The sequence below is a fragment of the Gavia stellata genome, chromosome 7 (genome assembly GCF_030936135.1).
Source record: "Gavia stellata isolate bGavSte3 chromosome 7, bGavSte3.hap2, whole genome shotgun sequence".
NCBI classification, from domain to species: domain Eukaryota; kingdom Metazoa; phylum Chordata; class Aves; order Gaviiformes; family Gaviidae; genus Gavia; species Gavia stellata.
The window spans coordinates 4,977,706-5,001,296 of NC_082600.1; the positions used below are offsets into that span (position 1 = coordinate 4,977,706).

Consider the following 23,591-nt stretch of genomic DNA (forward strand, 5'->3'; position numbering starts at 1 on the left):
TTTATTTTTTTAGGATTTGGATTTTTTTAAAGACTTCTAACAATTTGCTTTGTAAGAGAAGCAAGACAGCTACTTACATTTCAAATATATGTGTGTGTGTGTGTGAAGAATTAGCCTAAAAATTAGAAGTATTGTTGCACAGAAAAGTTATACCTAATGCTATCATAGCAGCCAGGTATTTTGAAAAGTGGACACGGGTAGACAGACACAAAGGCTAAGTAGGGAAAACAAGATTATTCAGGTAAGAGCTGTGAGAAGTCTCTTTAGATCCAGTATACTGGAGTGTCAATAAAGGATTAATAGGTTCTGCCTCGCTATTATCATAGGCAAGAACAGAAGCCATAAACCAATTTTTCCAAATGGCCAACTTTCGCTCAGTTCCCTGACCTTTACTTCATGTATGGCAGGGCATGCCTCATTGCATATAGGTTTGCATTTATCTGCTCCTTCCTCCTCTCCCCTTTGCATTACCAGGTGCTGCAGAGGTGTTCTAGGTTACACACCACAGAGGCATCTATATAGCTATACTAACTCCCCGACCCATTTTGATTAGTGATCCATACATAGTACTATTGCAGCAGTACATACACAATGCACTAGACCTGTAGTATGTATCAGCACAACCTTTAGTCACAACAGAATCAACTTCGCTCTTAAGGTGAAAAGAAAGGGGAAATATTTACAGAGCAAGATTACTGATAGGGCAAAATTCACTTAAAGTAGAGAAAGACTGAACTCCTTTGATGCTCTGTTGTGAGCAATTTGCTTATTTCCCTCGTGTACAATGTTCCTTCCTGTTCAGCGCAATATGACTGTTTAAAGTTGTTCTGGGCTGACAGCTGGACTACTGCCAAACACAGTCTGGAGCTTAAACAAGTAACCATTTTTTTTATTTTTCCTGAAAGTGAACTTCACCCAAATATTTTCCTTAGTCCCAGGAGCTGCAATTTGGGCTTGGCCAGATGGAATTCTACTGTTGCACTCCCAAAAAGAAAAGAAGGATTAAGATGGGGCTAAAACAATGTCACTTACCTTCCCACTGCCAGGTTGCCAGCCAAGCCTGCATATTGATTTAGCATTTATCACATCATTACATTTCTGCAGCAGTGGCCAACTTGTCATGCATGTCTGAAAACAAAATATTAAAAAAAATTAGTTTTCCAGCCGTGTGAAAATCTACTGTATAGTACAAATTCTTCAAGGAAAAGTGTGGAAAAAATGAAAAGGAAAAAAGATACGCCATTTTTGGAACTGAAATAATCTCTTTCATCCAAATACAATGGTACATACTGCCTTAAAAAAAAACCCTGAAAAAATATCTTGCCAATATAGACCTGAAAATATTTTAATGACAATACAAATACTTGTAACAGGAATAAGATCATAGAACAAGTGGTTTTAATCAAGTACAGAACAAATGAGCTCACGTATTTTTAGGTTACAGAGAAATCTAACCAAATGCATTTGTCAAACTCGGATGAAAGGCAGCAAGGTGATGCACATCAGCCTGAATCTCGCCACAGCAGTATAAAGAATGAATGAATAAAGAATGGCTATATTCTCAAATCACAGCACAGATATATACATCATACTGCCACAATCCCATCCCAGGACACTGTTAGTCTAATTGCCCCAAAAGGCACTCACTGTCAGCCTGGAACACGAGATTTCACATTAAAAGTATGTTTTTGTTTTAAAAGAGCAATCCACAAGTGCAGGGGTACATTTTCAGCTGTACTTACAGAAATAATTCCACATGGATTCTTATTCCAGTCAATGGTATTTAGCAAAAATAATCCCACATACATATACAGAATTGCCTTATTGAAACATTCACTCAAAACCCTTTTTTCAAGTTCCTTAGAGTTCCAAGAGCAGAGACTAAATCTGATTCTCTCACTAAATCTGATTTCATACAGGCCCTGAACTATTTCAGCCAAATATTGCCAAGCTGAGCCCAAAGACTGTATTTCTAATAAATTATGTTCTTCAAACTGTGATTTACGTCCGCCTTCTGAGAAGAAATTGTTGTGAAGTTTGTGACAAACAAGCAAAAAAAAAAAAAAAAAAAAAAGGAATAGCAAGTCCCTTGTCAATAGCCTTAAACTCATTCATTTCTAAAAGGTTAACATGCACTGAGCTGAACCTCGAGTCCTTAGAAAACTAAGTATGCGTGCCACAGGGAGAGAGCAGGAGACACTGAAGCAACATTGTGTCCCAAGTCCCCTATGAAAGAAAAATGTTGTCATCATGGGCATCGTCTCAGCAATCCTGGCACGTGAAATTCGTATCTCTTCCTAATCTCAGGTCAAAGTAATCGTGTTCCTAACGAGACTAACCAACCAGATCACTTATAAAAGAAGATACTGTGTAGCATCTCAGAGCATTATTCCACCTTCACCAGTCAGTCTAGAATCCTGAAAATTATTCATTATTTCATAGGAAGTTTGGTGAAAATAAAAACAAAATATACCTAGACAGTTGTTTGTTAGAATAAAAGTCCCTCCTTAACCCTGAAAGCAACTAGCTGAAATTCTGAAATAAGGAATCTGATGTCAATTGCTATCTTTACACAGAAGCGTCATTTCTGAACGTGCTGAGGACAAAATACACAATGTTGGCCAATGAAGAAAGATGAATGGAAGAAATCAGGGATTCCACAGACAGGAAGAACAATCCACAGCTACCCAGGCAACATTTCATAACCAGGCTTTGGAATTGCTCCCAGAAGTAGATAAGAGTATTCTGTAAAGTGTAGTTAGATTTCCTCCCCAAAGAGAAAACCCTATTCCAGTACGGTTATTTCAGTCCAGCTCTTCTCACTGTCTGTAAAATCCTGGATTTCTCATGAAACACTTAACTTGGAAAGGCAGGCCTTTTACCTGATCTGCGATTTTCCATACTCTGACAGAACCATCACAGCTCGCCGATGCCTATGTAAGAGATTTTTGTAAACAAATTAATAATTAAAGACATAGAGAAATTAATGCTACAAAATCGAAAAAATACTTATAACCAATGCTACAGATATATAATATATAGGCAGTTTTAAAAAGAAAGCCTCCTTGTTTAACGCATTTTAAGACTTAAAACTTTCTAATACTGTCATCTTGATAATTGTACTTAACTCCAAGCTACTGTAATTACAAACCCTCATACTTCAAGCAAGCTGCTTATTCGCAAAAAAGGCTCAAAATTAACATTCAATTTCTTTAGTGAGCCATCTTTTCCCCTCTAAAATCAGATTAGCATTAGATTCCAGAAGAACGTAGACAGTAATTGAGTGGCAAAGCAAGGACTGAGTTCCCCTGGGAGGCAACAAGTTGTGACACACTCCATCATCAGTAAGGTCAGCTGAAATGAAGTAGTATCATGTGTTCAGTCACTGGGTTTTTTTTGTAAAAAGCATATATTTATTTTCTTTCCCAGGGGAAAAGAGATTCAAAGTAGAAAGTAAACAAGAAAGTGTTTTTACCAGGTAAACATCCCTGGGGTCAAAAGACAGACTTAAAACAGGAGCATCATGTCCTCGGAATGTTTTCTGCTTGCTGCTATCAGTCACCTCCACAACTTTGACCATAAAGTCACTGTAGATCACAACGGCACAGACATAAAAGTATTAACATTGGTATTAACAATGAGAAACTATGCATTTATGGCAATAAAAACTGGGCACTAACCATCTTTTGGGGAAGTTATGGCTTTCAACACTGTATGATCTAAGGGAAAATGAGAATCTTGAGGCTTACTACAATAGGAGCAAGGCCAGACTATTTTTATCAGAAAATAATTTTTGTTCATGTCAAAGTTCATAAAATATGGTTGTTCTTTGAAGAGGATATTATGTATATATAGACCATATACCTGCTTAATATAATACTCTATATGACCTAACGAAAACCTCTGCTTAGATACCAGAGAGCTGACTTAACAAGAACTATCTGTTGAATGGGACCGATATTCATTACTATAATTTTTTGGTCATGCGTTTTTTAAAAAAAGATAGAGCATGTAGTTTATTTTGTGACATTTTTATCAGAATTTCTAAGACCATTTAGTGTTATTGGTACATTAACAGATTTGTTACAACTTTATTCCCTCCTCCAAAATTACAGACATTACTGCAGTTTAACTCAAAATATCAAGGCTAGCTTCTAAGCCGAAGAGCTCCTGTCGCAATCTTTCAGTATCACTCCCTCTCATACTTCACTGCAACACCCTCCGAGAGAAATTTAATTGTAGGACCTAATTCTGCAGGGTTAGCCATTACTTTAACTATATTCAGAAACACAACCTCAGTTTGTCAACTATCTAATGCTAGCCAAACAGCCATAAAAGGAAGTTTATAAACTATACTGTGAGACAACTAAAATTATGTTAGCACTATTAAACAACGCAAGACCAACTTTAAAGAAAAAAAAACAGGTAATAGGATATTTTTCGTTTATTTACGAGGCCACACAACTATTTTTCAAATAGCTTGTGAACTTTGGCAGCCAGCTGGATGTTAAACTTATACAAAACTGAAGTTTGCAGACTTCATGTAAAAAATGGAGTAATCTGGGACAACTAAAAGCAATTCTTCTTAGCTGCATGCCTTCACTGCATGGCTGTCACCTTCTCCTTCAGTATGTTACAGAAGACCTCATTGAGGGGTGGCCTTATGCTCTTATGAGCTCTTTTTCCTAACGTGAGGGCCCTCGCCAGACTGCAGAAGTACTGGGTTTTTGTAAAAGTTTTAGAAACAGAAAAGAGTTCGCTGTCTCCCTAATCTCTCTAATCAAAGTCAGATCCTGGGGCAGGGCTGTTTGCTCCGAAACAAGCACTGGCAAAGGGCCCAAACTCATGATCCCTGTCAGATTTAGAGATTAGAGTGGTTACTGGCCCAGCCGTCCAGCCTCCCAGTTTTGGTGGAGCTGGTGTGTCTGCTCCGCAGCTGCCAGAGTTCACAGTCCAACACATTCATCCAAATTGCTTTCTAGTTCAATTCACACTTAGAGGAGCCAGGGAGCAGATGCAATGCTCTGCCATCTCTACTGTGGAGGACAAATTCCAGTAGAGAGGCAAGCCGAGAGACCGAGTTAGCTACAGCTGCCCAAAGAGTTCATCAAATCCAATTAAGAATCACCTGAACCTTAAATAAATGAAAAAATATATATTGCTCCCTTGCTATATTGCCATCTCTGTTAAAGTACTAGCGTATATTATGTAAAAGCAAACACGCTGCCCCAAGAAATAAACTAAACTATGCATTTAATTCCCCTCAGGCAAGTCTTGCAACTGTCGTCTGTTATCATTTGGCAGAATGGTGATGATACTTATGCCAGAAAATGACTCAAAGCACTCACGCAAATCAGAACCCATCTAACTTTTGCATGTGTATATACATCTGCAGCACCGTGATCCTGAACAGTCAGGACATTAGCACACAGTAACAAAATCCTTGATGCTGCAATGAGATCCATATGGGCGAACACTTATGCTTATGCATTATAGGACTGAAAGCTGAAAACACTCAAGTTTCCTAAAGAAAAGGAATTATTTCACAACACCAGATTTCCATTTAAAATTATTTGGTGGCTCAAGTATCTCTCAGAGCATTGTTTCCTAAAGTCCTTTTCATTCCTTTCTTCCCCTCCACCCCCAGAAGGCATTTTGCAATACTTTAAAACCCTCAGAGGTACGTGGATTAATGATCTCATTGGTAAAAATCAGCGTGTGAGGAATTGCCAGATTTTGAACAATAGCAATGCTTTTCCTTATCATGCACAGATTACCTAGATCCAGCAGCAATTTTGGTACCATCACTATTGAAGATGACGTGGTTTGCATTCATGGTGAAACGAGTAAGGATGCCATCTGGAGCTCCTTCAGGAAATGTATGTATCTGAACAGTATTGTTCGATACTGCTGTGATCAGTCTTCCATTCTAAAAACAAAATCCATCATAAAATTTGTTAGTTAAAACATTTATGTCCACAGAGCCAAAAAAATTGCTCTGATGTGCATAATATTTGGGCAGATTAACTTTAGTAGTTCCAAAAGAGGTCTGACAGTAAGAGTAGTAGCAGAAATATTCTTTTAACTTGTATTTCTTCCAAAAAAAATGCAGATAAGCACAGTAACTTTAATACTTTATCACTTTAACCAAACTATTAAAAACTAGAAAAATTATTCTCTTACTTTCAGTATTGTAGAAACACACTGAGAGATTTAATACTGAAACTCAGTTGCTTCAGTAGACTTTAAATTCATTATGCCAACTATATGACAATTTAGTGCATCAAGACCTTCCCAACTTGTATCTTTACTAAAATAATGAATACTCAAAGTCACTAATGAACTTCAAAGAGAATTAGCCAATCGTCTTCTGGTGGATGGAAAATTCACTCCTTTTACATAGGCAAGAAAGCTCTTAGAAGAGGAAGAATCTTGCATCCTATTTAGATTAATATGCTGCAGTATCAGGAGAGGGCACCCTTGGACAGAACTTCTCGGTTAAATGCCACCAGGGAAAGATGAGAAGTTCATAAACTATAGCTTAGTTCTTTTCGGAAAACAGAAGGCAGATGTTTGCTAAAAATGAATCCAGATTAAAAGAAGTGCAAAACAAAAGAAATAACTGGAAAAGTAGTATCTCTTCTTTAAGTGACAATACTATTCCTCAGTTGTACATAGCAGTAAGTTTTTGAAATATATAAATAAAGAAATGCCTTATTTCCTTGAGGGTTTTTTTTGTTTGGGTTTGCGTTGAGGAATGTGTTGCCTTTTTTTTTTTAAGTTGCCTAAAGTTATAGTAAAAATCCTGAAGACAAACAAAGCAGCAGCCAGCACTAAATAACCTAACTAAATAAGAGATGAGATTTATTACCTAGATTACATCAACATCTCAGATCAGTTCCTCATGACATTTTCATTAATGAAGAATATTTTTTGAAATAAGATTTCCGGAAGTTAAGTCTCACAAAGTGTTCTTCATTTCATTGTTTAAAAATAAAAAAATCCCTCAAAACTAAAAGCACTTTACAATAAAACTTACGAGCGCAGGATTTGTCCTACTGGTGTCAAAAATTAAACCCAGCATTTTCCCCCTTCTTTTCATTAATAGTTTTAGCAATTTCTGGCTCTGCCGCTGATTTGCTAAGAGAACTCATTCAAGTCACCTCACCTGGTTTGTGAAAAGATAAGTAATGCAATGAAAATCAACAGCAAAATACCCTAAAAATCAATGATGAAAACAGATTATACAGATATTGAGGAATACATACATGAGGTATGTTAAAAGTGATATAACAAAGAGGTTTCACTTAAGGCAGTAGCTCTGAATAAGGTTTCAAATTACTATTTTTAAAATATTGTATATATATGTTAATTCTCACTTGTTTCCCCTTTCATACTCCTCTCCAAAATCACAAATAGTTGAAAAACAATTTAAAATTTTTCCTTTATCACTGCAAAGTTAACTACGCAATATCTGAAGAACTGATGTAGACTTCTGGAATTCCTCTCTTCTTCTACAGTTGCCACAAAGACAACATTTTAGACCTTCTATTACTAATGTAATATAAGAATAATTGCACATAAAGGAAATATTGTGAGAATTCTCAAGCTAAATACATGAATGTGCATAGTAAAAAGAATTATTTGCTATTATACAAATTGATACAGGTAACTTATTTGCCTTGTTATTTACAAATAACAACTCCTGCAAGATATACTGAAAGAAGCTGCCTTAACATTAAAACAAACAGAGCAGGTTATGCTTCAAATGCCAGTCAGTCAGAGTACGGAACTGCCTCTAGTCAGCATTCTCACAAACTCTTACAACGTATGCAAGCGCAAATCCTGTTCTCTTCTGACTGTGGGGACGGTGGGTCAGGGGCATCTTTGGGCTAAATAACAATTTTGAGAGCAAAATATCAACCAGTTATAAAAAAGTATTACCAAAGCATTACCAGGCACCAACTTTGTGAAAGTAATTTTTCACTAATACAGATCATAATTCCTCGGACCTTTAAAACAGACCCACGTAAAACAACCTCTTGGCTCTTTTTCCTAATACTTGATGATCACATCTTACACTGGGAAACTTTGCAACTCACATTGTGAGAAAACAGTGAAACAGCCTAAAAAGTTCCCTGCATAATTAGCTTAATCTGCTGGGTTTGTTTCTCAGAAAGGAGATCAAAGTCAGAAATGAGTATAACTGAATGTGAAGGAAGAGGAGGAAAAAAAAAATATTACAGAAGTTTAGTATAAGGAATAAGTCCTCTACAATCCTGTATGGGGTAAAATGAATTGTCAGAAGTATTCTTGATTTATATAAAATATTTAATTTAGCTAAAATATTCAAAAAGTCTATAGGCACATCAATTACATTTCTGTGTATTTCAGAAAATCATGTTTTCAATACTGCTTTAATATTTTCACTTAGACATAAAAGTAAAATATGTTCATATGCTCAAATTTAAATACCTACCGCTCATTAAACATGATTTGATTTATTTTTTCGGTACATTAATCTGAAGACAAAGATCTACATATTTAACATACATCAGACTGAAATATGCTACATACAGTGTTATTCCTGCCTTTTTCTTTATATTATCCCAGTATATGTTTAATGTTACCCACACGAGCAGCATCCCTGAGCTTGAAAATCCAGCATCTGTCCAGTCACGTATCGACAGCAGCATGACACAACTTAGAGGAGTTCTGTTAACGACAATACCTTTAGAGCACATGAATAGGCCTTTTCTCCCACATTAATGGACTTCGGATCATCATCATCCAGGTTTTCCCAAATCCTAACATCTCCATCACTGCCACAAGTTACAATGCAGCTGTGGAAAGACAGAGGATTTGTTAACATTCAGGAATGGAAAGGACAGCCACTGTGGCTTTCAATCCCCAAATGAAAATGTTACTCAAGTGTTAGGGGTTTTTTTAAATCGAAACACAATACATACTATGTGATACAGCAAATACCTACATTTATTATGTCTAAATAACTTATTAAACATGGGGAGGGGGCAGAAATCACGTCTGGCAGCATAACACAGTACCTTGAGTCTCTGATAACTACCTAGGCCTGCACTCATCTGAACTGACCCTTAGATATTACTGGTCAATCCATTTTTTCCAGGACTTAGAGCGAATTTTTCAAAGGACTTAATTAGCACTGATTTCTCTAAGAACTGGGCATTTAATTGCTTCTTAAGCCTTTGAAAACTTATCTTACAGCTGAGTACAAAGTCAAGGACAAAACTAAGAGTGTTAATGCATACATGACTGAAGTTTAACAAGCTTAACATGCTCCAGGCCTACAGAACCCTTAAAAATATTTAATATGAAATTCAAGTTTGCTGGAGTTAACTTTCACAAATTTAATGCAGTAAACCTGAAGTCACAGAGCAAATATACAGAAGTTTGCATGGGATATTTAATTAAAGACATCGTGAATCTATGTGCTGGTTTTGGCTGGGGTAGAGTTAATTTTCTTCATAGTAGCTAGTATGGGGCCATGTTTCGGATTTCTGCTGGAAACAGTGTTGATACACAGGGATGTTCTCGTTACTGCTGAGCAGTGCTTACACAGAGTCAAGGCCTTTTCTGCTCCTCACCCCACCAGCAAGTAGGCTGGGGGTGCACAAGAAGTTGGGAGGGGACACAGCCGGGACAGCTGACCCCAGCTGACCAAAGGGATATTCCATACCATATGATGTCATGCTCAGTATATAAACTAGGGGAAGAGCTGGCCGGGGGACCGCTGCTTGGGCTGGGCATCGGTCGGAGGGTGGTGAGCAATTGTTTTCATTTGCATCACTTGTCTTTCTTGTTTGTTGTTGTTGTTATTTTCCTTTTCATTACAATTTTTATTATCATTATTATTTTATTTTATTTTATTTCATTTCACTTATTAAACTGTTCTTATCTCAACCCACGAGCTTTCTCACTTTTACTTTTCCGATTCTCTCCCCCATCCCACTGGGGCAGGGGGGGAGTCAGCAAACGGCTGTGTGGTGCTTAGTTGCCAGCTGGGCTTAAACCACGACAATCTATAATCAAGCCTTGCATTCTTTTTTTCTAAAGTTGTTTGCAGTCCCCAAAAATTCTAATTAAACAGCAAAATGTTACGAAGCCAGTGGTGAAGCTGCGATGTTGCTCTTAGTTCTGTAAGGTCTGTACTTTGACAGCAACACAAAACTGCGTTGATATTGAATATATTGATGCTGAGGAGTCCAGCAGCAGTGGACCAGTGCGTATTTGGCAGAGATGTCTGCATCCTTTTTTAAACATTTGCATTGTAATGGCAAACAAGGCCTTTTTGTGGTTTCAAGGGATTGTTATGAGACTAACTCTGAAGAGTAGTCTTTGTACCAAGGCTATGGACTAAAGAAAGGAAAAGAGAATATGGACTTAAACCATACTCAATATATAAGACTTACCCCTTGAGTTCATTTTGAGAGGGCTTGTTTTCTGGTTTACCGTTTATTTTAAATCAATAAAAAGGTAATGGCAAATATTTAGTTTATATTTATACATTCAAGAACTAGCGCAAGAATAACAAGAGAAGATAGCAAGCCCAATATTGGATTTCTTCAACTATATTTTTAATTTCTTTGTGCATATGTGAACATATTTACTCCCACACTACATTGATTTCTGCTAGATTCTACCCAGCCACTCTTATAAAAACTGCATATAGTTTTTATATATATACACACATACTATATATACATACATACTATATATATGCATATATATGTTTACATTTAAGTTATAAATCAATCACTTCAAAACACAGGGCATCCAAATATGTCATATAGCCAGTTCTCAACACAGGCAAAACCCAAAGGATTTACCAGACCAAGCCAGGCCATAAATCCATCCCAGTATCTCACGCTGCAGTGGCTGTACAGGAACTCCTGGGAAAGCAAAAGCCAGGAACAAGCCCATCCCTCCCCCAGACTACACTTCACCCTGGGCCCTTAGGAATTAGGCAGTTACCTCCCAGAGTCATCGAAGCAGACGTCCGTGTGGCCCTCGGTGTGGCCGTACCGCATCGGCTTTTGCGCAGATGGCATCTTCGCTCTCACCTGTTTATTTGCGGAGGACAAAAGGGGGAGAAATAAAATAGATTTTAAAAGAAAAAGCTTCGGAAAGAGCCTCAGACGGCAGGGCAAGGTCAGAGCTGCTGGGACACCCACCCACGGGGGCTGGGGACCCCGGGCTCGGCCGCCAGCCGCGCCCCGCTCGGCCTCAGCGGATTACAGCCGGGCAGATGTGGGACGCGGCGCCCGCACCTCCTCGCGTCGGAAGGGCCTGGCTGGGGAAGCGAACCCTAAAAGACAAGGGGAGAAAAAACGGGTTACGGGGGTCGGGGGGTGCCGCGGGCCTGTCCCTCAGGCTCCTCAGCGCCCGCAGTAGGCCGAGCCAGGCCAGGCCAGGCCGCCCGCCGGGCCCTGGAAGGGACTCCCCCCCGTCCCCGCCACAGGCCGCGGCTGCCCCCGCGCCGGGAAAGGGGCCAGCACGGCCCACCGGGGAGATGGGGAGACCCGGGGCCGCGCCACCTTCCCGCCCGCTCACCGCACCGGCCCCGCCGCCCGCTTCGAGCCTTCCCGCGCTCGGCCCCGCCGCCCAGCCCGCCCCCAGGGCCGGGCCTGCCCCGTCGGAGCCCGGGGCGGGGCTGCGCGCAGGCGGGGCTGGGGCTGGGGCTGGGGCTGGGGCTGGTCCCGGCCCCGGCCGGCCGGGAGAGCGAGGATGGCGGCGGCGGGGACGGCTGGCGCCGCTTCACAGCGACTCCGCTCCGGCGGGTGAGGGGACCCGGGCCCCGCGCCGCCTCACGCCGGCCGCCACCGCGCTCCCCGCCGCCTGTGGGAGCCCGCACACCGGCGGTGGCGGAGGTGCCGTGGCCTTCCTCCTCCTCCTCCTCCTCCTCCTCCTCCTGCCGTCACCCCCGCGGGTCAGGCCGCCCTGCCCGGCTGAGGGAGCGACCTGGGCGGCTTCCCCGGGGAGGGCAGCGCGATCGCGATCGGCCCTTCCCTCCGGACGATCGTAAGTTGGGGTCGGGAGGAGCCGGGCCGGCGGGCGGCCCCTGAGGCGGTGTCAGCCGGGGGCTGCCACCGGGGTGGGCTCGGTCCGCGGTGGGCGTTCACCTTCCCCGTGAAAAACCGTGTGTGGGTGCGTGCCTGATACACATATCTTAATGTATAGAGCGCTTATATATTTACTGTATATACTTACCTATATCTGTTTAACGGCAGTCCCTCGAGAGGCACAGGAATGGCAAGGGGAGCCCAAATGAGGGGCAGTGCCCTTCACCCCCCGCTTCGCCAAAATCCTCCATACAGCAAAGTGTTGGGGAGAGGCTGGGGAGTGCTCTCGCCCCAGTAAAGGCTGCAGGATCAAACCCATTTGGAGATCGTTATGGTAATGACGGAATTACTCTGTAATTATAGCCATCCCGATGAGCGCGCTAGATACAGTTGACAGCGGTTGTAGTTAGGCAGGTAGCGATTGCACTGCAAAAATCATTACGCTTTCGTGTGCTGAAAAATAGGAAGAAAGCGGCGGGGTTTAGGTCCTGAAGGACAAGAAATGTTAGAGCTCGACATACCTGAAATAAGGAGAAAAAACCAGAGTTCCCTATTTTCCCTTTATGTAGCGTTAATGATCTGGCCCAGTTTATTCCTGCTTCTAAGAAAAATTGCTTCCAGGCAAAAGCCTTTTATCTTCAGTTTTGCTCTGCAGCGGAGTTATCGGTGGTTGGAGTGAGCAGAGTGATTTATTTATATTGGAAATGTGGTCGGGCTCTCTGTAACAGTCACATTGTTGGTACTTTCAAGAATGAGTAAGTGATGGGATTACAAAGCAGGCATGCTTCTTTTTTAAAAAAAAAAGAAGCCCAGATTTCATTATTAAACCTCATAGAAGCTGTGTAGAGACATGTTTTCCACGGGTGTCTCCTGACATATTTCAGTAAATCGTGATTTCTGGTGTGGATAACGTGTTCTAGCAAAATGATTCGAGCTGAACCGCTTACCAGATGAGTGGGAAGACCAAGCTATTCTTACACCGGCCTTATTGCAAGCCGCTGCCTGGGACAAAGACAAATGCATGTCAGCTGTATTTATTTTTTCTTTATTATTTTAATTTGCAGAAACTCTCATACAAACTGCACCTAAAATATTTTACAATATAAAAGCTGTTTTAAGTTCAGTGCTATGTAACAACTGAATTTATTGCCTGGAGGTGCTACCTGCCGGGATAACTCTTTGAACAGCATGGGAAAACTGGGGGAAGTTTTTTCGGGGCGTCCCATGGTCACTTGGCCAAGGGACTGCAGGCCTTGTGGCTTTGTCACATCCGAAGTGGCACGGCATCAAATGCAAGGTTGTTCTTTAAATCCGGTTGGGAACTCAACCTGCTGCTGACTTGATTAATAGGTGTAAGTGGCTGCGAGCGGAGCGGCAGGGCGGGAGCCGGAATCACGGCTCCTGTTCTCCTGTTCTGGGTGGAGCACAAAGTGTTGGTCATGGACCATAAAGCTTTTGCTGATTTAGTGCTGCTGCGGTCTGCCAAGCGCTGCGTGCATCTCTCCTTCAGAGTTTCATTAAAGGGGTAGATATGAGCAGCCCTCACCTTTGGCACCTGCTTCCAGATCACTTCTACCTCCTGGGTGTGAAGAAAATAGCCTCGGTGTTGGGGTTAGGGGGGGCATGGCCACCTGTCCCCCTCCTGCTATAGTTCTGGGGGTATACAGACCCAAGACAAATCAAGGGTATTTCCAAGTAAGAAGCATAATAGGTTATATTTGGTATCCTTAGACAGTCACTTTCTTTAGTGTGTGCGATTACTGCTTTAATTTGCTGGAAAGGCCTCTGGAGTCCAGCTTAGGTATTTTTGGACGGTATCATAAATCAAAATAAACATAGTCAAAGCTGAAGAAAAATAATTTAGGACAGAGGAATTGAGTCTTAATGTTATCGTTAATAGGTTGGGCTTTTTTCCAAAATAAGTCACTAACAGCTCAACTTCAGTGGAAGGTCAGGTTTTAAAATGTGGTCTTGTGGCCAAAATCTAATTGGGCGAAATTAATGAAAACAGCATGTGACCGGTGAGAATTTTTTTAAGTAACTTTTATGTAAGTTGAAAGAAAAAAGAAAAAGTACTCTGATTTATTACAGCTTGCTCTTCTCTCTCAGGATTTTATCAGCTCTAGAAGAATATCAACTTCTACAACAATTCCATATTGATTTATTGTTCCTTTGAGTGAATCTCCTTTTCTTGTTTAATTAGAGGCATAATACAGCAATGCTTTGGCTTTTGTGCATTTGGACAGAAAACTTTCAGAGTACTTCCTTCACTAGAAGGGTCGTGCAGCGTGAGAGCACCAAAGAGGTGGTGGGATCTCCGTCCTTGGAGGTTTTCAGGACGTGGCCAGACTGTACCATGGCTCCCCTGAGCCTGCGCTGGCAGCGGTCCTGCTCTGAGTGGGAGGGTGAGCTGGAGACCCCCCACCATCCAGCCAGCGCTTCGGTGATATTACATACAGTATTCAAGCAGCTTGATGAAGAGGACTTGGAGGTACCGGGCTAGAGGCAAGGATCCAGTGGCTCAGGACATAAATATCTACTTAAAACAATTTAGTATTTATTGGATAAATTAAAAAAAGGTCTGTCTATACTTACAGTTTTGATTCTCCTATTGGAGTTATTGGGTATTTGCCACTGATTTGATTAGACACATGGTGAGGCTGTAACTGTCTTATCATGGTTGTTGATTGCAGCCTACCCCTGGCTAGGAAGTAATGTAGCTATTAGATACTGCTTTTAGTCTGGGCTTAAAGTTTTAGTGTTGAGGCATCAGCGCTTGAAAGAAAAAGCATCTTGTGCAGCTGTCTGCATCCCGCCCCCCACCCCCCCCCCGCAGCCTGGCGAGAGACGTGCCTCTGAAGGAGGGAGCTGTGCACATTATAAAAACAACAACAACAAAAACCACCCAGTGCTCTGCTTGTCCTCAGGGACTGTAAGCTGTGACAGTGTTGGGTAACCTTGAACTACAAGTTGGATCCTGTGGCCCGAAGTGAACCCTGCTTATCCCTGCACGTTGCTTTATCTTTGTCATTTGCTTAGGCGGAAGAGTTTCAAGCGTAAGGGTTTTGTCAAATCTGCCTGCTCCTGAGATGCCTAAGGTATCCCCGCGTAGAAGGCAGCTTTTTTAGGCAGGAGACTAATTGTATCTACCAAAAGGATCTCAGAACTGATGCACGTAAGCTGCACAGTGCTGGACTCCTCCATTTAACCTTGCCCTGTAGCGAAAAGTACACTCCAGTGTTCCCTCTCTTTTATCCTTGCCCTCCTCTCCTGCTTTTTCAGTTGTGCTCCAGCCATTAATGGATGTACGGTACATGGCATTTCCCTTGGACGTTTGCAGCACAAGGAACAGCTGGGTTAGGTGGACAGCCTTAAGCGATAATACAGCACTGAGTGCCTCACTGCTCTTTATGCCTTTTTCTTTCCAACACCCAAATTATTTTTGGGCCCCATTTTATCGCTGGGGCTGTGAATCACAGATTCGGAAAGGTATGAAGGCGTGACCCCTTATTGTAACACCAAACGGTGAGATTCGGGCACTGAAATACGCTGTGGCCAATGCATGTTTCAGAAGGCAGCTTGCCTGCAATGCACAGATGTTTGTAACACGTTTGGAAACCGAGGTTTTGTCTCCTGAGTCGCAAGCTGTCCACTGAACCATCCTTTACTCTTCCTTCACAAGGTCAAGTTCAAACCTGGCTTTAGTAGGATGACATCCCTTTTTCTTCATTTATTCCGTGCTCTTTTCAAGGGTCTAGTGGTACGTCCGATTAGCAATTACTGCTCTGACGTGGCAGAATTGGCGCCTCGGTTCCAGCAGCCTTCAAACCCCAGGGAAACAGCCTTCTGCGTTGCTGGCTAATGGTGCATGTCTTACAGCATCACGTGCTGTTTCTCCAGTTTCTGTTTCAGGGTTCAGGTACCACTAATGATTCGCGACAGAAGAAAGGTACAAAGTAGAAGGTGGCTTTGCAGTTAAATACAAGAACAACAACCCAGAAATGACATAAAACACTGAGCTTATTTCAGTTGCAAGGCTGAAGTTAGAGATAACAGGCCTTTTCAGCACTTCTGGGTTTTGTACGTTTTGCATTTTTTAATTAAAAGCCCATATTCTGCATATTCTTATGCCTTATATGGGCTGGATGTGCAGAATGAGGTAATTGAAGGTTTCAAAAGCAATTACAAACTGTCATATCCTAATTTTTAAGTACGTGACTTTGCAACCTCAATGATACCTCTCTGTCCAAAGAAAAATCCCATAGATAGAGAGTTAATGTATTTTACCACAGGATGAATCTAGAATAACTTTTTGTCTTCAGCAGTTACTTCAGATTATCACCAGGGTAAATGAGATTGCATTTTTTCTTCTTCTTTAGTTGTGGAGAAAATTCAGTGCTCCGCTCTAGTTTGTTTCCGGATGAAAAATATAAATGTTACAAAAGCAATCAATGAATCTTGGTCTAAATAAAGGTGTTTCGGGTCTCATATACAAATGTTGCCTTTCTCCTATCTGTATTGCATTCTGCAATGTTTTCACTGAAAAGTGGTTTGCAAAATCCTGAGAGAAGAAAAATATTTATTTCAGTCTTTGATTAGTAATTGCTGGAATAGAGACCCCATTCTCTGATTCTGCTTGGTACCAGTGAAGTACTGTTCATCTAGATTGCTCTAATGCCAGGTTTTTTCAACATATTTGCAATATTTAGCCTATCTTACCCTCATTTTACATTTCTGCATCTCCTCTTTTTCCCTCCCTTTTCCTTTCCCCACAGCTCTCAGGTTTGTGGGTTGTAAATAAGGAATGCAATGGTAAAAATTCCTGGGTGAAAGTTACATCTGGGGTGCATTTGGCCCACAGATTGCATGTAAGCCTTTTGGCACTGCAGTCTTACTCTTTCACTGAAAACAGAGGGTAGAACTCAGCCTGCGCAGCCCCAGGGGACCGCAGAGAGGTTGTGTCATGCTGGCTAATCCTGATGATGAGAATGGATTGAATGGAGAGAGGAAGTGTGGATGCCCTTTTCTTTTCCTGCTTAGTATTTACCATGTCAATTAGTTTTAAAAAAACCAAACCACACAACAAAAAACCCACAGCCAAAAAAACCAGTGGAATAGAGGAGCTGTACATCATTTTGGTGCAAAAGCAGCATGGTATGTGGTGGGAAGTATTTCTACATTCTACCATGCCTTGGGAGAGTATAGCATACATACCATATTGCTAGCGATGTACCTTGAAAAAAAATCTGCTCGACTTTCAACTGAGTAATCAAAAGAGGATTTCTTTCTATTTTTCAAAGCACAACATTCGAAAGGAAACCTCTTATATATTTGAGAATTCAGTACACTTTTGGAAACAAAAGAGAATGAAATCAGTAACTGTAGGTCTCAGAGCAACACTGATTTTGATAATGTAAACTTTCTTCTCTAATGAGTAATAAGCAGTTCCATCTTTCATGCCCTTTTAAAATTGCTTTTAGTAAGGGACTGGATTTGTTTTAATCCTTTTCAGTATGTAAAGCCCCAGATATTTCAATCCCTTAGGGGCTCAGTATTTCCTAGCTCCGGTTGAAAAGGCAGAGGAAAACAGCTTTCCTAAATTGACGGAATCTGTGACTGATATAATTTAATTTTTTTTTTATCCAGAAAGTGACCCAAAAGTGTCAGTTAAGAAAAAGATCTCTGGCATCCCACCCTGTGGATTAGTAGCAAACAGGCATATCATCTAGGTACAGTAGCTCTTTGTACTCTGACCTAGTTGTTTCTGTTCTGGCTTGTTCCTTCTTGAAAGAAGAGATTTGGAAGAGATGCAGAATTTGCTCAATAAACAGCTAAAGCAGTATCACCTGCCACATGAAGTGCTTCCCTTTAAAATGGACCCTAGCACAATAGGATTGCTAACACCTAACACTCTCTGCTCTGCTGCGTAGTCAGAAGGGATATTCTAAAAACATGTAAGATGGTTTATTCTGGAGGATGCTTTTCCCAAGGAAGGGTTGAGAGAGCCTTGTCTGGGATCAGGCCAGTATTTGTGGGGTGTTCTAGTGAATTCAGCTTGATCATATTATTTTTACATGGTTAGCAATTAATTGTCACTGTTGTCCTGTATACACCTGCATTGGTCTTATGTTGCGTGCAGGCATAACGGTTAACTTAGCTTTGTTTTCTTTTCCCTTAGATATTTCCAGAAAGTGCCTCGAGGAAGCTTCCTTATGTAGAAAAACCCTACAAGAAAAACATAGTGTGCTTTCTGGCAACTTGTGAAGCAAAGCTGTCAAAATGGCAGAAAATAAGGACAGTAACATTAAAAACACAGATGTGAGACCCAAAAGCAGCCGGAGCAGAAGCGCAGACAGAAAGGATGGTTATGTCTGGAGTGGAAAGAAGCTCTCCTGGTCTAGAAAGAGTGAGCACTGTTCTGACGCTGAAACAGCAAATGCTTTGGGCAGATCAGGGACTAATTTAAGGAGCCAAGAGAGGAAGTATAGCTGCTCATCTATCGAGCTGGATCTAGACCGTTCGTGCGGTCACAGGTTTTTAGGCCGGTCTCTCAAACAGAAGCTGCAAGATGCTGTGGGTCAGTGCTTTCCCATAAAGAATTGTAGCAGTCGGCATGCCTCGGGACTGCCATCAAAAAGAAAAATCCATATCAGTGAGTTAATGCTAGATAAGTGTCCTTTCCCCCCGCGCTCAGAGCTAGCTTTTCGGTGGCACTTGATCAAAAGACATACAGCCCCTATAAGTCCAAAAGCTGAAGACTGGATAATTGCTGATTTATCCCAGCATGAGGAAAGGGAGGATCAGCTGCGAGACGATGAGATTGCCAACGGGGGGACGGACTCTCCCTCCCAGTCCTGCGACTTTACCGACAGCGGTTCCTCTAGGGGTGATTCGAGGTCTGAGTTGGTTACAGGTAAGGTGGTAAGGAGCAATAAAGACGAGAGCGATATGGACTCTGACGATGAAGTTGTAACACTGTGCACAAGTTCAAGAAAAAGAAACAAGCCCAAATGGGAAACGGATGATGAGCTGCTACGGATGGAAACGCCTCCGAAATACCATACACAGATTGATTATGTCCACTGCCTAGTCCCAGACCTCCTCCAGATCAATAACAATCCCTGCTACTGGGGAGTCATGGATAAATATGCAGCCGAGGCGCTGCTAGAAGGAAAGCCAGAGGGAACATTTTTGTTACGAGATTCTGCCCAAGAAGACTATTTGTTTTCTGTGAGCTTCAGGCGCTACAGTCGTTCCCTCCATGCGCGGATAGAGCAGTGGAATCACAACTTCAGCTTTGATGCCCACGATCCTTGTGTCTTCCATTCTCCTGACATCACGGGACTCCTAGAGCACTACAAAGATCCAAGTTCCTGTATGTTCTTTGAACCGCTTTTATCCACTCCGCTGAACAGGACTTTTCCTTTTTCTCTTCAACATATATGTAGAACGGTTATTTGCAACTGTACAACTTACGACGGTATTGACGCACTTCCCATTCCTCCATCAGTGAAGCTGTATCTGAAGGAATATCATTATAAGTCAAAAGTTAGAGTACTCAGGATTGATGTACCAGAGCAGCAAAGCTAGAAAATATTTTTATGAAAGAATGAAATTGTCTCTAAACAGACAAATAGTATGTTCAGTCTTTCTTCCTTCTACAGTTTTTTTTAAATAGCAATTTGATTTTTTTTTTTTTCCTGCAGATTATTTACCACCCAAACTAGCCTCTGTCTAAGGCTTTTTTATCCAAATGTACTTTGAGTCTTCCCAGCTCTCTTTTTTAGAAATTATATTCATTGTGGGCTTTTGGTACTGTTCCCAAACTAGAGTTTTATGGAATTTCAGGTAGGCTTTGTGGTATTTCTATAGATGGATAGTCTTTAGATCTAAAAACCCTAAAAATCAGTTTTGAATTTGATCTGTCTTTTATATTGTAATTTACATATGTTGCTGACATGTTTGAAATAATGCACTGTTAACTAAAGATTGACTCATCTGTATTTTCTGCATTTCTTTTAAAATGAGTGCTCTAGCCTCTGTGTGCGTGTATGTATGTCCGTCCATATCTAATACAGTAAATTCATCAGTCTATTTCTAACATTACTATTCCTAGCAAAAAGAAGTTTGAAAGAGGATATGATCTTTCTATAAATACATCAGGGGACTAAACACCAGGGAGGGGAAAAACAATTCAAGTTAAGGACAACACTCAGTACAGGAACAAACATGTATAAACTGGTTGTGGAAAGATTTTGGTTGGAAAAGAGGATGGCTCCTCATCATCAGAGCAGCAGGGTTCTGGAACAGCTTTTCATTTTTGTATGATAGCGGTAAAAAGCAAACTACTTATAAACTGGGATTTGATCAGTGTCTGGAAGGGATAATGATATAGTTAGTTACGATAGATGGGGCTCAGACTTGGTAACTCTATTTCTCTGTTACTATTTCATTATATGAAATACACGGTTTTTCACTACAGGAGCTGCTGCTTCTGAAATGATAAAGGACGGGGTGGGAGGGTGAGAAGAAAGATATTTCCATAAAAATCTGCATATTAAACTGTCTGATCTTGCCTGGTTGATCCTGAGGTGATAATGAGTAATTTTCTTGCTTTGTAGGAGAGTTGTTTTTTTTAATAAGTATAGTTTAAAAAAAAAAAAAAAAGTCCGCTGATTTTTCTTGCAATGTGAAGCATTTGGTTGAGTGGCCTCCTGCCAAATTCCATGTACAGGAAAACCATGCATGGATAATGCTCCTAAAAGCATTACTTACATTACATGGATAGGCAGATCTGCTGCTGAATTATTGGTGAAATCCCAGTGAGACTCAGTGGATCTGGGTTCAGGCAAGAAACTCTATTGCTTTCCAGACTGGCCTCGGGGCACAGCTCCAGGAGGTGCAGGACTGACCTGCAGTGCTGTTGTCTTCGTTTGTATGTGCTTTATCTCCTCTTGCAAAACCGGGCCCAGAATTGCTCTGCCAAAAGTATGTGAGATGATGTAATTGTAACTACAACCACTGCACTGTTTCCTCTCCTTTGATCGCAGGGAGCATTTGTATCCTCTTGAAATGCTTTTGAAACCGAGACCCCAAGTCTGCACTTTACAAATGTGTTTAATTTCATGCATGCAAAAGATCTTATCAAAAATCCACAATTACCTGTGTGCGTGAGGTTACGTATGTGTGCAGGCTAGGAGCGGCAGAGCACGCTGCTGTAGTCTTGCTCCCAGATTGTAGGCTAAGAATAAGCAATATTTCTATTTGAATCTTAATTGCACCTTATACAGAATCCTACGGATTTGTGGACATCAAATCCGTCCTGCAAGCTGGGTACTCGGGAGTTACCAAGGAAGCTTTGCCATGCAACTCCACCGGGGACCTGCTACCCTGCCCTTGCCCCCCCACACCCCGAGCAGAGAATACCCTTTCCACTGAACTGCTGTCACTGTGATGATGTAAACAGATTTCCAGGGACATCTGCTTAGAGACCAGCCCGTTTGTTTTCACTGTGTTTTAAATAGGTTTTGAACCAAAGTCTCCAGGGAGAAAATGCTAACACATCAATCTATCGCATCGCACATGGATGAATACTCTACAGGACAAAATCTCAGCTGCTATAAATCAGCGTGGCTTTATTGATACACTTATAACAGCTTATACCAGCTGAGATTCTCCCTCCTCCATATGCAAATGATAACTGTATGACTGATGTCAGAAAAATTACCCTTTATCCCTGTAATCTTTTTGTTGTGCTGCTTCCATTCAACTGGCATTGCCTTTTGCAAAAACTGTATTTTATCAAGGACAGCTTCGTACCAGCAAATCTATTTTTCCCTCTACCTATCACTGCCATTTTCCAAACATAAAGTGTGTGAGCAGCAGGGATCGTCCTTGCTCTGCTCTTTTACACTGTGCCCGTCATGGTGGAACGGTGACCGGTGACTTGCGTGGCTGCAGTATGAAGTAATAGTATCTGGTTCAAAATGTGACTTCACAGAGTGACGTCAGGGACATTTGCAGGCTGCTTGATTAAAATTCTCTTTCAGAAACTTTTAATTAGGGAAAAAAGCTCATAATTTTAGATAGAGATTAGTGTTATTATTACTTCTATCGCAAGACCACAAAAAATAGCTTTCAACCAAAAGTCGTACTTGCTTTGGAAGTTAGTGAAGGCCACCATCTCTTTCAAAATCAGCAAAGATTTTGTCCCTTCAAAATGAAAGGCCATGAAAGAACCTTTTCTGGGGCATAGTTCCCCAACGTGCTGTGTTTTCAGTGTCGTTCTGTATGCAGCCTACATTGTTTTGACATTTGTTGATGCATCACTTACCCCAAAAACGTCTTGAGCGCTCCAATTTTAGAAGACCTATATAATACAGCAGTTGGGGGAAGAAGGTGTGGCACATAAAAATAGTGCCTTTGGACTGTGGGCCAGTTAATTGCATTTATTTAGAGAAATCATATGTAGAAAATATTGATGAATGGGGTTTTGTGGAAGTTCACCCTATTTTTTCTTGTTTTATTTGTGCAGATCATTCATACCTGTGTGACATTTGTACCTAATGACAGTGCATCATATATACATGTGCAGTCTGTGAAAGATCCATTTCATGAAGTATACATTTTTTTATGAAACATGGGGACTCAAAAGGTCTATTTTGCTTAAATCCATGTACCTTTTTTTCTCTTTTTTTTAAATAAGCCTTGTAGAAATTAACTGGTTTTACAATATGCCAAGAATTGTCATCCTAAAGTTTTCCTCCCGCTGCTGTCATTAACAGTCTTACCAGTGCTGCTCGCTCCCAGAATACTTTATAACACCTTGCATCTGAAGTATGATCCAAAGATAACCCAAGTCTTGAAGTTCAGTGTTGAAGCCCTCTAGAAAATTAGCCTCAGAAACAGGGTAAGAACTTCCATTTTCTAAGCCCAAGCTCTTGCAAGACAGAGATTCCAAGTTCTTCAGGATGAAGATGAAATGTGGAACAAGGAAAGGTACAGAGATGTGCGGAAAAACATGTGCTCAAGGCTACGCAGCAGGTCAGTGGCCAAGCGAGGACATAACGCAGAGGTGACGCTGGCCACAGCCCCCCTGTTTTGGGGCACCCAGCCAGCTTTGCATCAGGAATTGTGTCTGCATGATGTGGTTTATGTTGTTTTGAAGGCGGTTCCAGAGGAGGACAGTAGAAACACAGTGTATTGAATCAGTATGAACAGCTGCTGGTAAGAAAAAAGATCTGATTTTGATAAATTATTTTGATATAAGGGGACAAAAAAAGGTCAGGCTCTTGATGCATGCTGGGCAAACTACATACACAAGTTATTTTTACAGGATGGTTTAAAAAAATTAAACACTCTTTCCATTAATCATGTTCTCTGGAGTTTGCTTTTGCCTGAAGTGACTTTTTGCAGCTCTATAGTAATTTCAGTTGTTGGCCCAGTGCCATCAATACAGAGCAACCTCAGCTCCATCAGAATCACTGACGGATT

The 23,591-nt window shown here is 41.3% G+C and overlaps 2 protein-coding genes across 2 annotated transcripts in view; one reads left to right on the plus strand and one right to left on the minus strand.

Moving 5' to 3' along the window:
* Nucleotides 1-11,240, minus strand: part of WDHD1 (WD repeat and HMG-box DNA binding protein 1) — a 29,812-nt gene extending 18,572 nt beyond the window's left edge. Inside the window, exons 1-7 of the mRNA XM_059819575.1 lie at nucleotides 11,211-11,240; nucleotides 11,011-11,099; nucleotides 8,732-8,843; nucleotides 5,778-5,929; nucleotides 3,476-3,587; nucleotides 2,883-2,933; nucleotides 1,033-1,128 (exon numbers count right to left, since the gene is read on the minus strand). Of these exons, the coding sequence (XP_059675558.1) occupies nucleotides 1,033-1,128; nucleotides 2,883-2,933; nucleotides 3,476-3,587; nucleotides 5,778-5,929; nucleotides 8,732-8,843; nucleotides 11,011-11,087 (600 nt within the window). The 5' untranslated portion in view covers nucleotides 11,088-11,099; nucleotides 11,211-11,240. The remainder of the gene's footprint in view (nucleotides 1-1,032; nucleotides 1,129-2,882; nucleotides 2,934-3,475; nucleotides 3,588-5,777; nucleotides 5,930-8,731; nucleotides 8,844-11,010; nucleotides 11,100-11,210) is intronic.
* Nucleotides 11,241-18,377: 7,137 nt separating this feature from the next.
* On the plus strand, nucleotides 18,378-19,918 carry SOCS4 (suppressor of cytokine signaling 4). The gene has a single exon (XM_009809433.2). The coding sequence runs from the start codon at nucleotides 18,378-18,380 to the stop codon at nucleotides 19,686-19,688; it is 1,311 nt and encodes a 436-aa protein (XP_009807735.1). The 3' UTR covers nucleotides 19,689-19,918.
* The last annotated feature ends 3,673 nt before the right edge of the window (nucleotides 19,919-23,591 follow it).